Here is a 15,530-nt window from a genome sequence, read left to right on the forward strand (position 1 = left end):
GAATGGCAAAGTCCCCACAAATGAATAGTTGATGAACTAGGTCTTACGGTTGCCTGGGGTCCAAATGGAAAAGGGAAGGGCACGGCTGTTGCATTGGAGGTTTCCACAGATTCTCTAGCATAGCAGGCATGGGGGTGGGGGATGACCTGGGGATAGTGTGTGTGTGTGTGTGTGTGTGTGTGTGTGTGTGTATTTTAACCTACGTGCTCAGAAGCATCTCCACCAATAGCTGGAGTCTAACATCAGTGAGTAAGATTAAAATGACCCAATTACAAAATTAGCATTTCTAATGTTAGGCAGTCTTATTTTGTGGCAGTTTAAGTTCTTCATGCTTCATGATAGAACACTAATATAGCCTCCCACATGCCTCTGATGGAGATAAAACTAGTGAAAAATGCTGTTATATGGGAGCTGAGCTGGCATGCTCTCCCAAAGCACCTTCATCCATCGAATTTGGCTGGACCTCCACAGGGACTGATGCACTAAGTCATCTCACTTACACCATAACTGGTTTCAAGGTGCATGAAGAAAGCTGAGCATCCTTCCATCTTACAATAAGCAAGGAATTTATGATAAAACAGCCTTGTGAACTGGGGAGAAGGGAGACACAGGATCTAGTTCCCTTTTGTTCCCTAAGGTCTACCCTTGGCCTTACAGCATCTTTTGTCTGAGACAACCTTCTGATCTCATGAGTTTTCATTGTTCCAGTGGTGATTTGTGGTGCATGGTTGCTGACTAATTTTCCTTTCTCTTAAATGCCTGTGTCTGCCTCTCTGGCATTGTCATCTTTCCACTCTTTCATGGGAGGAACTTCAAACAGAGGACAGAAGCGAGAACATCCTTTGCTTTGCAAACATATAGAAATAAAAAATAAAATACAACAAAATATTTTAATACAGAGCTGAACTCAAAAGATAAAAAGGAGAATCTACCAGAAACAAATCAGGATCCAAAGCCAGCACATTAACCTCATGACCTGAAATGATAATACACCCTGGGGGTATATCGGTTCTATTTGTCCATACAGCAAATATCCAAGCAGTGATAGGAAATATAGCCTTGAGGCCATGCAAGGTGAGGGTCTGGCAATGAAATCTTTTAACTGGGACTCGGGAAAAGAAAGACTGTCATCAGCTTTGGGAAATTGTCAAGAAAGATGATATCTGCTCAAGGTTCTATGGAGATAAAGTCTCCCATGGGAAACTGAAGTTTCAGACCTTTAACCCACACCGTGAATATAGTCTTGTGTTACCAAAATCCTGAGAGAATCTGCAAAATGACAATATTTTAATATGAAGATTGCTTCTGGATCAATACAACCCTTGGAGCACCTCAGAGAAGCAAAGGCAGAACTACTCTAGAGCAACCTTCCACCATTCAGAGCATGCACATGACACCCTCATGAATAAAGAGGCGATAAAGATGAGTTCAAAAACAGGAGGAGATGGTTTGCTGAACAAACCAGAAAATGTAACAGAGAGATTAACACTATCAAGAATATAGGATAAAGTAAGCTGGAAGTGACGATATAACTACCTCCTTAAAACTATTAAAAGAGAAAGCAAAAGGGAAAAGAATAAAGAAGGGCAATATAAAAATAATGGCAACTTGAAAAAGAACAAGTATAGTTTCATAAGATGAAAGTATTAATTGAAAGTAAGAACTCAATGAACTGGGGAAGAGTATATTAAACACAGTTGAAGAAATAATTACTGAACCAGAACTTGGCCCTGAGAAAATTATGCATAAAGGAGCACAGAGAAATGAAGAGATGGTAAGTGGAAAAGAAAGGCTGAAGTCTTATCTAGCTGTAGAACAGAATAGAAGGTTCAGCACATATCTAATAAGAATTAAAAGAGGAGAGAATAAGGACAAAGAGAGGGAATATTTGAAGAGATAATCACTAAGAAACTTTTAGAACTGACAAAAGACATCAATTCCCAAATTTAAGAAGCATACCAATGGGATAAGTAAAAACAATCTCCTTCATTCATGATGAGACTACAAAACACCAACGATGCAATAAAAATCTTAGTAGCAACCAGAGAAAAGAGAGAGATAACTTAAAAAGGAACAAGAGTTAGTCTGGTAACATACCTCCCACCAATCATAATAAAAGCTGGAAGAAAATGGAAAAAGGTTTTTGTTAATGTAGAGGAAAAATAACTTGTTATAACCAGGGGAAAAAGAGGTTACACTCAACTCAGTAATTGAGGAGAACTCAATGAAGAAACTAGATACAAAGTATGAATAAGAGTAAGGTTTAGAAAAAAGCATCCAGGGATGCTGTAGTACCACAGACTTACTAACTTCTAGAAATGATACAACTCCTAAACCTGAAGAAATAAGCAATGACTGGAACTAGCAGAAAGTTGGTGGGGAAAGCCACTTAATGGTAGCTTTGGCCTTTGGTCATGGGAAGCAGTCAGCTTATAGTAAACCATCAGAGAGGAGCAGAGGAAATAAATAACCCCATCTTCTTCACCTCCTTCCAATCTTTCTCCTGCCAGTCTCCCATGATTTTCTCTAATTTGAAGCCAAAGAGACATCTATTCAGTCCATATAGCTCAGTCTCTTGGTCATTGAGAAGGATATATAGGAGTGGAAAATGAGTCCAGGTGGGGCAAACTGTCATGATCAAATCCTGCATAAACCAGACTATCCTTCAAATCTGCGATCCTGATAAAGATTCTCCAAAAGACTGAAAGATTTTACTGTTCCAGACAGCTGAAATAGCTGGTAACTTCAAAAAGAAGAAAGAAAGCCAAAAGAAAATAATGGGTTAAAGATAAATTAGCAAGCAATAAAATTATAATTTTTTAGTAAACCCACACAAGTATAGGTTGCATATACAACAATAATAACAATGGCAGGAGAGGACAAAGCCAAATAAAGATTTTGGATATAGAAGAGAAAGGTGATTAACATTATGGCATTAAAGAACCTGTATTGGGCAGAAGGAGGATAGATACACTGTTTAATTTTTTATTTAGCCCTTGATGTTACTACAAAAAGAACAGAAATAGATTGTTTAACTTTCAAGTAAGTAAAAAGAAGACAAGAAATAATGGAAATGTTATTAATCCAGGAAAAAGCAGAAAGAATTTTTAAAAAGACATGGCAAATAGAAAACACAAAATAAGATAGTAGAAATAAATTCCAAAGTAAAAATATGGAAGATAATTGTAAAATGTGCAAGAAGATAATTTAAATGTACGTGAAGTAACCTTACTAATTAAAAGACAAAACAAGTATCTAACTCTGATAGCTCCTTAGTAACTCTCTTAACACTTTGGCCACAATATATGTGAGGCTCCACCTGGCTCTGAGGTTTACAGAATTATTTAAACTGTAAGGGGCAGAAATCAAACTCAAACTTGCTTAAGCAATAAAAGGAAAGGGGATTATTTGTTTGTTCACATAATCTAGAACAAGAAAGTGAGATGTAACTGGACCAAAGAGGGCTCAAACCACACCAAGACGGTCTCCATTTCCTTCCAGAACATCCCGCCTGACTCCTTGCAGAATTCAGTACTTCTTTCTCAGGGTGCTGAGAACAACTTGCACATAATTATATAATAACAGTTGTTCCATTGCTATAATTGCTTATTTACAAGTCTGTGCCCCTGTCCCAGTTCCCAAATCATTTGGGAACAAATACTGTGTTCTCTTCACCTTCATATTTTTATCTCCTATTACAGATCCTGACCAAGTAGGCAGCTAATACAGGCTTAATGGAAAAATTAAAAATGGATGTCTACAGATGGGTCTTATTTCTAAACTTATTCTCTCTTGCCATCAGAATGTCAGCTTCCTGAGGTGGTCTCATTCCATCTATTTCTACATTCAATTCTTGTGCCTTACATACTAGAAAGGTACCCAATATATACGGAGTGATTAGGTGAATGAATAAAAAGGACTTATTCTTGTTTTGAAATACAACTGGCCTGTGCAAGTTAAATGCTAGAATGAGAATGTTCAGCTTTAAATTTTCAAACAAGTTATTACAAATGTGCCTTGTACCAAACACTGCGGTCAGTACGTGCTGACTCAGCAGGAGCAGGAGTGAACGGAGCCGTGTGCTGCTTCTCTGTCCCAGACCCAAGTCTGTCTGTGCAAATATGAGCTCACTCTCCACTGGAGGCTTTTTCCACCACATTTCAGTGGTTCCTCAATATTCTCTACAAAGACACTTTCAAGCTGCATCCATAATTTTTAATACTACCACATGTCAATCAACAAAAGATTATTACCCATTTACTCTAATACTCCTAAAAAGAGGATACTGATTGAACTTGACAACATTTAAGTAGAACCTTAATTTGTAAAATTAGTGAAAGAAGAGAATAAAAAGCCATCAATTAGCAGAAATGTAGGTAATCACATGAAAAATTTGCAAAGACACACGTTGGGTAGGGCATGAAATGAGCGAGGACAACGCAAAACTTGTCTGGTAAGCAAATTCTCACCCTCCTTGTTCCTCCTTCTTCCTAATAGACATTAAAAGCACTTAATTAAAACCAGTAAAGAAATTATAGCAAGGAAAAATATGGAGTGCACCAGATATAATTAGCATTACACGTGCCTTGGAAAGCCTGCCTAGAATAGTTTTTTCCAAGCTTGTCAAGTTTCAGAGCTCACCAATCTCATCACGCAGCTCAGCTCAGTTCTCGCTCTCCCATCCCCCATTCCGTTCCTCTCAGCCTCCTGAGAATGCACGTATTTCCATATGCTTATTGTGTGTCTCATAAAATGCCTTGCCTCTATATGAAAAATGTATGAGACACGTCATACTGTGCAAAACAATGTCTCCAAATTGGCCAATTATATTTTGTGCAAGTTCAGAATTGTTCATGATGTTTCTGATACACTGTGCTCCTGGCTGTGGGAACTGTGTTCTGCACCGTGAAAACAGAGGACTTGATAGCTTAATTGTGCTTAATGAAAGAAAAAGAGTGCTTAAAAATAACATGGAGAGTGATGCCAGTGTTTTTAAAGGTCTGCTTTAGCATTTACAAATTACATAACCCTTTTGAGAAAGACGGAAGTATCTAATTTTTAAACTGCTTGAAGTGGCTAGTGCTCCTTCCCCGCTGTCTTTCCAAAATAGGAAGTAAACTGCCCCCCCCACCCCTCCCAACCAGTATTTCCGCTCCTTATCTGCTGCTGTATTTATCCCCAGGTGGCTATTCCTCTCTTTGGACCCATCCTTGCTGTCTGGTCTCCACATGTTAATCTCAGCCATCCACTTATGCCATGGACCTGCTTCCTGTATGCCTTTTTTTCTGTTTCCTATTATTTCAATACACATTCCCTATTAACTCTTTTCCTTCTGATGCTTGCATCACATCGCCCTTGTCAGATTTTAGCTTATCTTTTATTTATTTCTTATCATAACTCTTCTGGTTTTTTCCCAACTGTTCTCTGAAGTCATCTCGCGCCAAAGCAATCACTGAATTGCACACTTATGTGTTGTTGATCTGAACGTTTTGTAAACCCCTCTGGTAACAAAGAAGAATAGCAATGGTCTTTTCATAAAAGTATTCTCCTCGCAGTAATCTTATTAATATATTAGGAAATGTCCTTTCTCCATTCCTACTGAAGGCCGCCCAAGAGAAATTTGTATGAATACGGCAGTAAATAATTCTGTTAAACATTCTGTTAAACATAATGAATATTGTATTCTCTTACAACAATGGTTACTAAGATAAACTTAAACTCTCCTTTTGAGGAGTCCTTAAAAATAGAAAACCTTTTCGAACTCCATTCACAGGGATAACTTCCTTCTCTCCACTCCCGAGTATTTATAATCTGAGCCACTCAACTCAACAGCTAATTACATACTGCCTTGTATCATTATCTGATTATTTTGTGGATATATAGCTTTTCTCTGTGGTTAAATTATAAGCTCTTTGGCACAATGGTTTTGTCTCTATTTATATCACCTTGTAGTTAGTGATCTGTAAATACTCTGACTTAATCTGAATACATTCATGATGGATGATGGTTTAATGAATAGTATCCTAGTTTAAGAAGCCATGGAACAGAGACAAAAATTTCTCAAGTTTCCTTCCAGTTTATAATATTTCCACCTTCTAGCTTTTTTGTGAATTTCTCTCAAAATCACATGCCAGTATACTTTTTTTCTTCTATTCCTTATGCCTCACGCAGCTCCCCTCAGGGTTTTGTGATAAATCTTCAGGAGAAACAAGTCAAGTTCAGATGCCACTCAGTCTACCTAGGAGAACCACTTTTCATGAATATGGTTCTACTTATACTGAAATGTTTGGAATAAAAAGTCCAGTGAATTCTGTGGTTCAATGTTTTAAGACAGTGTTTTCCAAAATATGTTCCAGAAGAAGTCAATGAATGTTACATATAAAGTTTCCCATAGCAAAATTAAGTTTGGAAAAGCTGATCGAAACTGTGTTAAAGGAGTTTCTTTTGCTATAGGACTGATCAGAATGCCTTATGTGAAATGTATCCAACAAAATCTCAAAGAAGCAACATAGTATACAGAGTTTATGTAACCACAAAAAAACTTTTCTCAGCAGATTGGTCCCCAGAACACATTTTGAGAAACGTTGCAAGACTGAATGGCTGAATAAAATAATTTTTGAGTAAACTAGTTAATCGGCATCCTTCCTTTTCTAATGCAATGTGAATGTCTGGACAACACATGCTCCAACCAAACTCACTGTCACTTCCAACTCACCAGGCCCCTTCAATTGATTTTGTTAAAATTTCTCTTTTATAGCTGTTAACCTGTCATACCTGTTGGGCATAAAGATACATGACAAGCATTGGGGGAAAAAATCAATATTTCATAAGTATTTTAGTGGTAGCAAGTACATTTTATATTTCTTTTTTATCTCTATTCACAAGATAGACCTTGGCAATTGGTTCTGTATCTAGAAAGATAATCAGGGTTGTGAGGGGAAAGGGGCTATGTCATGTGATGAAAACTTGAAGGAGAAATGGGATTGCAAAACTGTCTTCAAATACCTACAATGGATAAGGCTTATTCTGTTTCACTCCAAAGAACCGAACTACAGTGGATGACTACAACAGAGAGATAATTAAGTTCAGTATAAAGAAGAATTTATAGCCCTACAGCTGTCCAAAAATCAAATGAAGGTTATAAGTTTTCAAGGATTACTTTTTGATAATGCTACAGTGTGGATTCTTATTTTTGGAAAATACTGATATCTAAAATGAAACAGAAAATTATTCATGTCAGTAATGACTGCCTTACTGATCATGTGTGATCTGCTCCCCAATAAAGAAACCAAGAGATTTACTTAAAGAAATACTATGCTTTAATTATCATTTATAACTACAGCGAAACAACTTTCATCTAGTACGAGCTCAGCCAGTGGGGCTATTCTTGAATTGCTAGCTTTTTGTACTAATTTTCTCACTAGAATTCTTAGCCAAGTCTACTCTCGTCTGTTTAAATAGCTTTTATCTGACAGACTTCAAGGTGTACTCCAGTTTTAAATTCCTATTGGTTCTCTGACTCCTAACTGTATTTCCAGGGAAAGCATTTCCCCCCAGAGAAGTCTCTGGCAAAGTTCACACAAAAGGGCATGTGTCTTGATTCTAGGCTGCTCCCCTGCCTCTTCTGAGGAAGTTTTCCTCCTGCTTCCAGGTGTGTTCTCCAGCCCTGCCCTGACTCCAGGGGTTTCATGAACCCTCCCTACCGCCCCTCCCAGACCCCCCCCTTCTCATTCTTCCTTGCCCAGTGACCTTCTGAGTGGAAGCTCCACCATGGCAGAATTCAAATGAAAAACGATCAACAGAGAGCGAGGGAGATTAAAACACGGGCGCCCTGGCATGTGGCTGCCTCTGCTCCCCTCTGAAGACAGACACTGAGCACCGGGAAATGAATGCAGCACCATCAGCACAAAGATTCAGTTACTTACAGAATCAGTGAAACTACCTCAGGGACCGCGCAGACACACACATCTCAAAAAAAATTCAGAGAGTAAGAAAATCATTTAATTTTTAACCTGTACTGAACTCATTGCTTTCTAGGCTAAGCAGACTAATGTGCTGTTCTAAGCACTTTTTACCTGTATTAACCCTGAAGCAGTTGGTTAGTTAGTTAGTTATTATGGAAGTATAGTTGACCCACACTGTTATGTTAGTTTCAGGCATACGACACAGTGATTTGACAAGTTTATATGTTACGCTGTGCTCACCACAAGTGTAGCTACCATCTGTCACCATGTAAAGCTATTATACTACCATTGACTTTATTCCCTGTGCTGTGCCTTTCCTCCCCATGACTTAGTCATTCCACAACTGAAAGCCTGTGTCTCCCACTCCCCTTCACCCACTTTGCCCTCTTCCCCAGCCTCCTCTCCTCCAGCAACTATTAGTTTGTTCTAGTTATGGGTCTGTTTCACTTTCTGTTTTAACTCAGAAGTTTTTAAAACCAAGGTGATTTTAAACTATAATTCCTTACAATTGTTGATGAATAATTTATCACTTTACGTGATGTCTCACATCCCAAACTTATCCATACAGTTTGCACAGAACCCATTAAAAAAACGTAAATTTTGCGACTAAATGAAAATAACGCATTATTAAAGATCAAAACTGGATTCACTGTGTACACACATAACAAGCAATAGGGTGTGCCTCAAATTATCTTTTTCTACTTCATATATATTAAAAAGCTCCTAAAATATCCTAAAGCAATGTCAAACTAATAAATGTGTTGGATATCTAGTGTTATCAGCAGATATTATAAATCAAAGGCAATGTGTTAAAGGGAATTATAAAAGAAATAGTTCTAAAAGAGATTGATGTTTAGAATGAGATGCCTGGAGCATAACCAGACTTCTTTTTTCAATCTAGATATTTTGATCCTTAAAGTAAGTTGTGATATCAGTTTTTACACTTATATGCTCAAATAATAATCCCCTATATTACTCTAACTTCTACTGTCAGAACTATAATAATTACAGATCATTTTTTTGAAACCTGGAAAATTGTACGAACTCTGTGTCTTCACAAAAGTAAACAGCCAGCAGTAAACCTATTCTGGAATGATTTTGTATCAGTTGCCAGTTACTTGAGTGAACAAGACAAAGTAGATTGTCCATGGAGGAGAGAGTTGTACAGGAAGGAAATCTAGAGGGTCCCAGAAGTAACCCTCAGTCAGTAGTCTACCAATGAGCATAAATATGTGAAAAAATTACTTGAGGGCAAGGCAAAAACAACTAAGGGATCAGGATTACACAGCATTTACACAGAGCAATAATTAGCACCCATTCCCACTAGCCAGACTGGAAAAACCTTCTTTTTGCCAGGCACTGAGTTCTCAGAAAGGACTTTGCATCAGCAGTGGGGAATGATGAGCCCTAGATCAAACACTGTTTTGGTCCCAGCTAACAAATCTTAAAAATAAGACCCAAAAGGACTAACTGATTACTAGTAACCAAATTACACCCTAGAACAAAGCTGAAGGCTGTTTATAAGATACAAAAGTACCTAGTATCCAAAGCAAAATTTATAATGTTTGCCATCCAATCAGAGATTACAAGGCATGCAAACAAGCAGTAATATATGAACCATAAATGCGGGGGAAAAAAATCAATCAATCAGAAAACTGAGAACTGATGCACATGCTAGAATGAGCATATGAAAACATTTTAAAAGTTATTATGTTCAAAAAGTTAGGTCACTGGGGTACCTGGGTGGCTCAGTGGGTTAAAGCCTCTGCTTTTGGCTTAGGTCATGATCCCAGGGTCCTGGGATTGAGTCCCACATCGGGCTCTCTGCTCAGCAGGGAACCTGCTTCTCTTCCTCTCTCTCTGCCTGCCTCTCTGCCTACTTGTGATCTCTGCTGTCAAATAAATAAATAAAATCTTTAAAAAAAAAAAAAGTTAGGTCACGATACAGAAAAAATGATTGAAAGACCCAAAGAGGAATACGAGAATATCCAGCATCCAACAATGAATGTAAATTTCACAATATCTTCCATCCAATTAAAAATTACCAAGCATGGAAAGACTCAGGAAATTGTGAGCCCTAATGAAGAAAAAAAAAAACTGAATTAATCGATATCAACAGTAACTGACACAGATGTAGAGTTAGCAGACAAGAACAATAACAACTATTATAACTTGATTCCATGTGTTCAAAATTAAGTCATAGAAGACATTTAAAAAGTTATAAATTAAACTTCTTAAGATGAAAACTACTGTCTGATATGAATAGTACCTTGGATGGGATGACTAGCAGGCTGGACATTGCAAAGGACATGGTTAGTGAACATGAACATATTGTAACAGACACTATCCAAAATGAAACAAAAAACAGAATTTTTTAAAAAAGGAATAGAGCATTAAGGATGCTGAGAAATTCTGAAGCAGCCAAATATGTATATAATGAGATTCCTCAAGAATTAAGTATGAAGGGACAGAAAAATCCCTGAAAAACTAATAGCCAAGAATTTTCCAGACTTGATGAAAACTATAAACCCATAGATCCAAGCACAATTTCTTTAGCCAGGTTCAAGAATATTTATAGAAATACAAAAGTATCCATAGAGAACACTATACCAATGTACATCATCATTAAATTATTCAAAACCAGTGACAGAATGCCTTAGAAGTGTTCAGAGGAAAAAAGGCATGTTACAGAAGATGAACCTAAATAAGAAGTCCAAAAGATTTCTCACTGGAAACAATGCAAATAAGAGGATAGTTGAGAAACATCTTTAAAGTACTAAAAGCAAATAACTGTCAAGTAGGTATACAGCTAGCATTATATACCTTATGAAAATACCTTTCAAAAATGAAAGTTAAATAAAGACTCTTTAGGACATCCAAAAGTTGTAAACAGGGGTCTGATGACTAGCAGACCCCTCTGTAAAAAATGTTAAAGGAAGTCCTTTGGCCAGAATGAAAATCATGCCAGATGGAAATATGCATCTAACAAAGGGATGAAGAGCACTGTCAATGACAGTTATGTGGGCAAATAAATAAGATTTGTCATAACTCCAAGCTGAAACCAAACCAAATGCCAATTAATGGAATGGATATTTATACCATATTATAATCAATAACTACACAGCATAGCTTTTTATACAATAAGACAGTTGTCATTTCTGAAAAGTACTAAAAATTTGGTTTAGATTTCCTCTTTAAAACCAAAGAAATTGTGTCCATATTCACTTTCATGCCTTTAGTTTCTGAGATTTTTAAAATGTTAACTTCTATTAATATTGCTATCATTAGATATTATATGTATCTGTCTAATAAATCCACTTAAAATAAAACTATTTTTATTATAAAAGAAGCCTTTCTCATTCTGCCATATTGGATCCTGTGGAGGCTGCTAAGAACAGAGCTCCTAAAAGAAAAACTATGTCTGAAAGGCTGTGGTCCAAGGCCGTTTTTGCTGGCTATGAGTGGAGTCTCTGGAACCAGGGGGAACACATGGCTCTTCTTAAAATTGAAGGTGTTTATGTGCGAGATGAAATTGAATTCTGTCTAGGCAAGAGATATGCTTATGTGTACAAAGCAAAGAACAACACAGTGACTCCTGGTGGCAAACCAAACAAAACCAGAGTAACTCATGCTTATGAAAACAGCAACGTGACTCATGTCAAATTCCAAAGTGACCTTCCTGCTAAAGACATTGGCCAGAGAATCAGTGTGGTGCTGTATCCCTCAAGGATTTAAATTACTGAAGAGTAATTAAATAAAGGTGTAGATTTGTTCTCTCATTTAAAAAAAAAAACTATAACTATTTCTATTATAAAAGAAAAATTTTACTTGGTAAATAAAAACGTTGGAGTACAGAATGGTATCAAATTAAAGAGTCTCCATTCCATTAGCACATAAAGCCTGCCTCCTTAAGATAAGGAAATCACTCAGCGATTTCTAGAGTTAGTTCTTCTGAGAGTTTCATTATTACATGACATCAAATGCTTTTATCTCTTTTTCTTGACTTATAAAACCACATCTATTTTCTCTCTTTTATGACAAATAATGCACTTACACTAGGACCCACCTCCCATACTCATTCTCAATCACTATTTCTGTTTCTTATATTACCATGGACTTTTATTCATCATTGGAGGTAACTCTGAATAATTAATTTGAACTGTTCTTATAATCCTATAAGAACATATTTCAACTCAACCTAAGCTAATACACAGTCTTATTGCAGTTATTTATAAGATCTGTTTTAAAAATAGGTAAGATTTATTTGGAAATATCTTCACACTTTATGAGATAACTGTACATCAAGATATAGTACCTGGCATGAAACTAACACTAATTCCCAATCTTTTGCCTTGGAAAACTTCTATTTTCTATAAAGCTTGAGCTCACAAAGAAGTTAGGGCTAGTATGAAGGAAGGGAGGGATAAGTAGAGGATTACCTACAGTGAAATCCCCGAGCAAGTGCGGAAAGAATGAGAAGATAGGGTGGGTAGATTAGTCTGACACCATTCTTCACTGAAATCTTGACAAAAAGACCCTGAGAGAAAAAGATGTATTGGTAGCACTCACCTTGGACATCCCATGACATCCCACCTCCATCAGCCAGGACTACCGAACTTCCTATCAAGTGATGGTTTCTCCTTTTGGGTTGTCTTGGGGAAATACATCTCTCAGTTTTACTGGCATAAGTCTCCCTATTTTGACAGGTCTTCAACTTCTACATTGAGCAGCATATTCACTAGATGACCCGGCCCTTTAGGAGAATCCAGATTTTAAAAAATAATAAATACTGGGGTGCCTGGTGGCTCAGTCCATTAAGCATCTGCCTTTGGCTCAGGTTATGATCTCAGGATCCTGGGATTAGGCAGGCCCCACATTGGGCTTTCCGCTCAGTAGGGAGTCTGCTTCTCTCTCTCCCTCTGTGTACTCATTCTCTCACTCTCTCTCTTAAAGAAATAAATGAAGTCTTTTAAAAATTATAATAATAAATACAAAATTATCAAATACTTCTCTGCCATATTTTTATAGGTTTCATAGAGATTATGTTCTGTATTAGAATAATAGTAATAGTTTGTGTTTGCATAGAGCTTTCCAGTTTGCTCAGTGCTTTCCCACATATGCTCTAATTAGATGTTCACTGTAATTTTCAGTATTAATATGAATAATTAATTAATATGATGTTCAAAAATTATATGGATTAGTAACATCATTCCATAATGATGGACAAGCCTGTTGCAGACATCTCTTTCCATGATGCAAAACGAGAGCTGAACTACATGTACATGTATACCTATATATATTATTTCTTTAAAGACATTAGTCTCCAAAGCTGTGAGGGCTATGGAGCCAAAATCCCAAAAAGAAGGGAAACTTAGAGGGGCTCCTGAATGGCTAAGTCATTAAGTGTCTGCCTTCAGCTCAGGTCATGATCCCAGGTCTTGAGATTGAGCCCCACATCAGACTCTCTACTTGGTGGGAAACCTGCTTCTCCCTCTCCCATTCCCCCTGCTTCTGTTCCCTCTCTCCCTGTGTCTCTCTCTGTCAAATAAATAAATAAAATCTTTAAAAGAAGAAGAAGAAGAAGAAGAAGAAGAAGAAGAAGAAGAAGAAGAAGAAGGAGGAGAAGGAGGAGAAGAAGAAGGGAAACTTAGAGGGGCAATGCCAACACTTGGTACTGCTTTTGCCCTTGAATCAGTTTTGGATTCCCAAGTGACTATTAAGATATCAAGATGGTGAGTAAAAAAATGGCAACTTAAGAAGATAAAAAGCTGACTAAAACTTTTTACAGTTTTATAAGAGGGACAAAAGTTGGAGTTCAAAAGGAAAAATCCATATTAAACTACCCAGATTTTTATTTCAGAACACAAAAGGCCTTCACTTTAGGGATAGAGAAAAACCTAAATTAAATCAGTGCTCACAAAGACTGAATTCCAGATTTGAATTAACCACTGATTGGGTTAAGGTGATTGACCCATACCCTAGCTGCTTGACAGATGCAAAACTACATTCATTCTCTAGGGATACAGAAAGCACATCAAAAGGCTCAATTTATCTCCACAATTGTTCATGTCTGAGGTCCTGTGGTCAATCAAACATGACTAGGCATATCAGAGAGTAAGACTATATGGCCAAAAACCAAGATAAATAAAGCAGAAACAGACCCATAGAAGACAAACAGATATTAAGTTATTAGAGGTGTACTTTAAAATATCTCATTTATATGTTGAAGAAATTAAATGGAGATAGATAATTTTATCTAAAAAGAGAAACAAACGAGAATTCTAAAACTGAGAAATGCATTTGCTAAAATTAAAATTTTAATAGATGGGTTAACAGCAGAAACAGACACAAAGAGATGATTAATGAAACTAAAGGTCAAATGAAAATATTCAGACTAAACCATAGGAAACAAAAGGATAAAAAATATTGGGTGTGGGTAGTAAAGGACATGGTATTCCAAGAAAATATTTGGAGTCACAGAAGGAGAAGAAAGAAAGAACAGTTCAAAAGTCATTTTGAGGGAATAATGGTCTTAAATTTTGCAGAACTGAAAGAAGACAGCAAGCCACAAAATTGAAAAAGTATTTCAAATCCTAGTCAGGATAAATCTGAAGAAAACTATATGTACAAATGATAGTGAAAGTGCAGAAAACCAAACACAAAGACAATTTTGAAGGAACCAGAGCTTTGGGGGGTAGGGGAGGGGAAGAAATATTTCCTTTTAAGAGAATCAATAAGACTGAGGCCTGACTACTTCGCAGAAACAATGTAATCCATATGACAATAATGAAAACTACAAGTGCTGGAAGAAAATAAATAGTTGCCAAATGCTAATCTAGACTCTATTTCCAACAAAATGTTCCTCAAAGCAAAGGCAAAAAAGTAATTTTAAAATCAATAAAATGGATCTACACTAAAAGAAAAATTAAAGTAAGTACTTCAAGAAGAAAGCACAAGATGATAGCATGAAAATGCAGGAAGAAATATAGAGTAATAGAAAGGGTAGAAACATAAGTACATCTAAGTTAATATTGAATGTATGAAATATCATCCTGAGCTTAAAAATACATAGAATTAAAATACATGACAATAATAACAAAAAGTGGGAGGGAGAACATGGAATTAAAATGTTCTGAGGTCCTTACATTACCTGGAAAATTGTAAAATAACTAATTGGTATGAAAAACTATTAAGTCAAAATAGCATACTAAAATATGTAGAATTAAATTAGAACATAACAAAAAGATTATTTTTTTAAGATGTGATTTTAAGAACTTAAGCAATTTATTTCTAAAGAACGTATGGACCAGGGAAGAAGTCACAATAGAAATTGGGAAATAGCAGAGAGGAGTCAAGATGGCAGAAGAGAGAGAAGAAAAGCAGCAATTCTAGAAACAGAAAGTTGACCACTTTCGGAAAGTATTTTATTCTCTTGTTCATATATTCTTATCTGGATAAAATGACAAGGTGGAAAAACTCACCACAAAAAAAAAGAACAAGAGGCAGTACTGATGCCTAGGGACCTAATCAATACCAATGTTGGTAATATGTCAGATCTAGAGTTCA

General features: G+C 36.5%; 1 protein-coding gene across 1 annotated transcript; it reads left to right on the forward strand.

Annotated features, from left to right (window-relative positions):
- The first annotated feature begins 11,381 nt into the window (after positions 1-11,381).
- Positions 11,382-11,699, forward strand: LOC116878816 (60S ribosomal protein L35a-like). The gene has a single exon (XM_032876555.1). It carries the CDS (start codon positions 11,382-11,384, stop codon positions 11,697-11,699), a length of 318 nt encoding a protein of 105 aa, XP_032732446.1.
- The last annotated feature ends 3,831 nt before the right edge of the window (positions 11,700-15,530 follow it).

The sequence above is a fragment of the Lontra canadensis genome, unplaced genomic scaffold, assembly GCF_010015895.1.
Source record: "Lontra canadensis isolate GAN:19392208 unplaced genomic scaffold, GSC_riverotter_1.0 scaffold59, whole genome shotgun sequence".
Lineage (NCBI taxonomy): Eukaryota > Metazoa > Chordata > Mammalia > Carnivora > Mustelidae > Lontra > Lontra canadensis.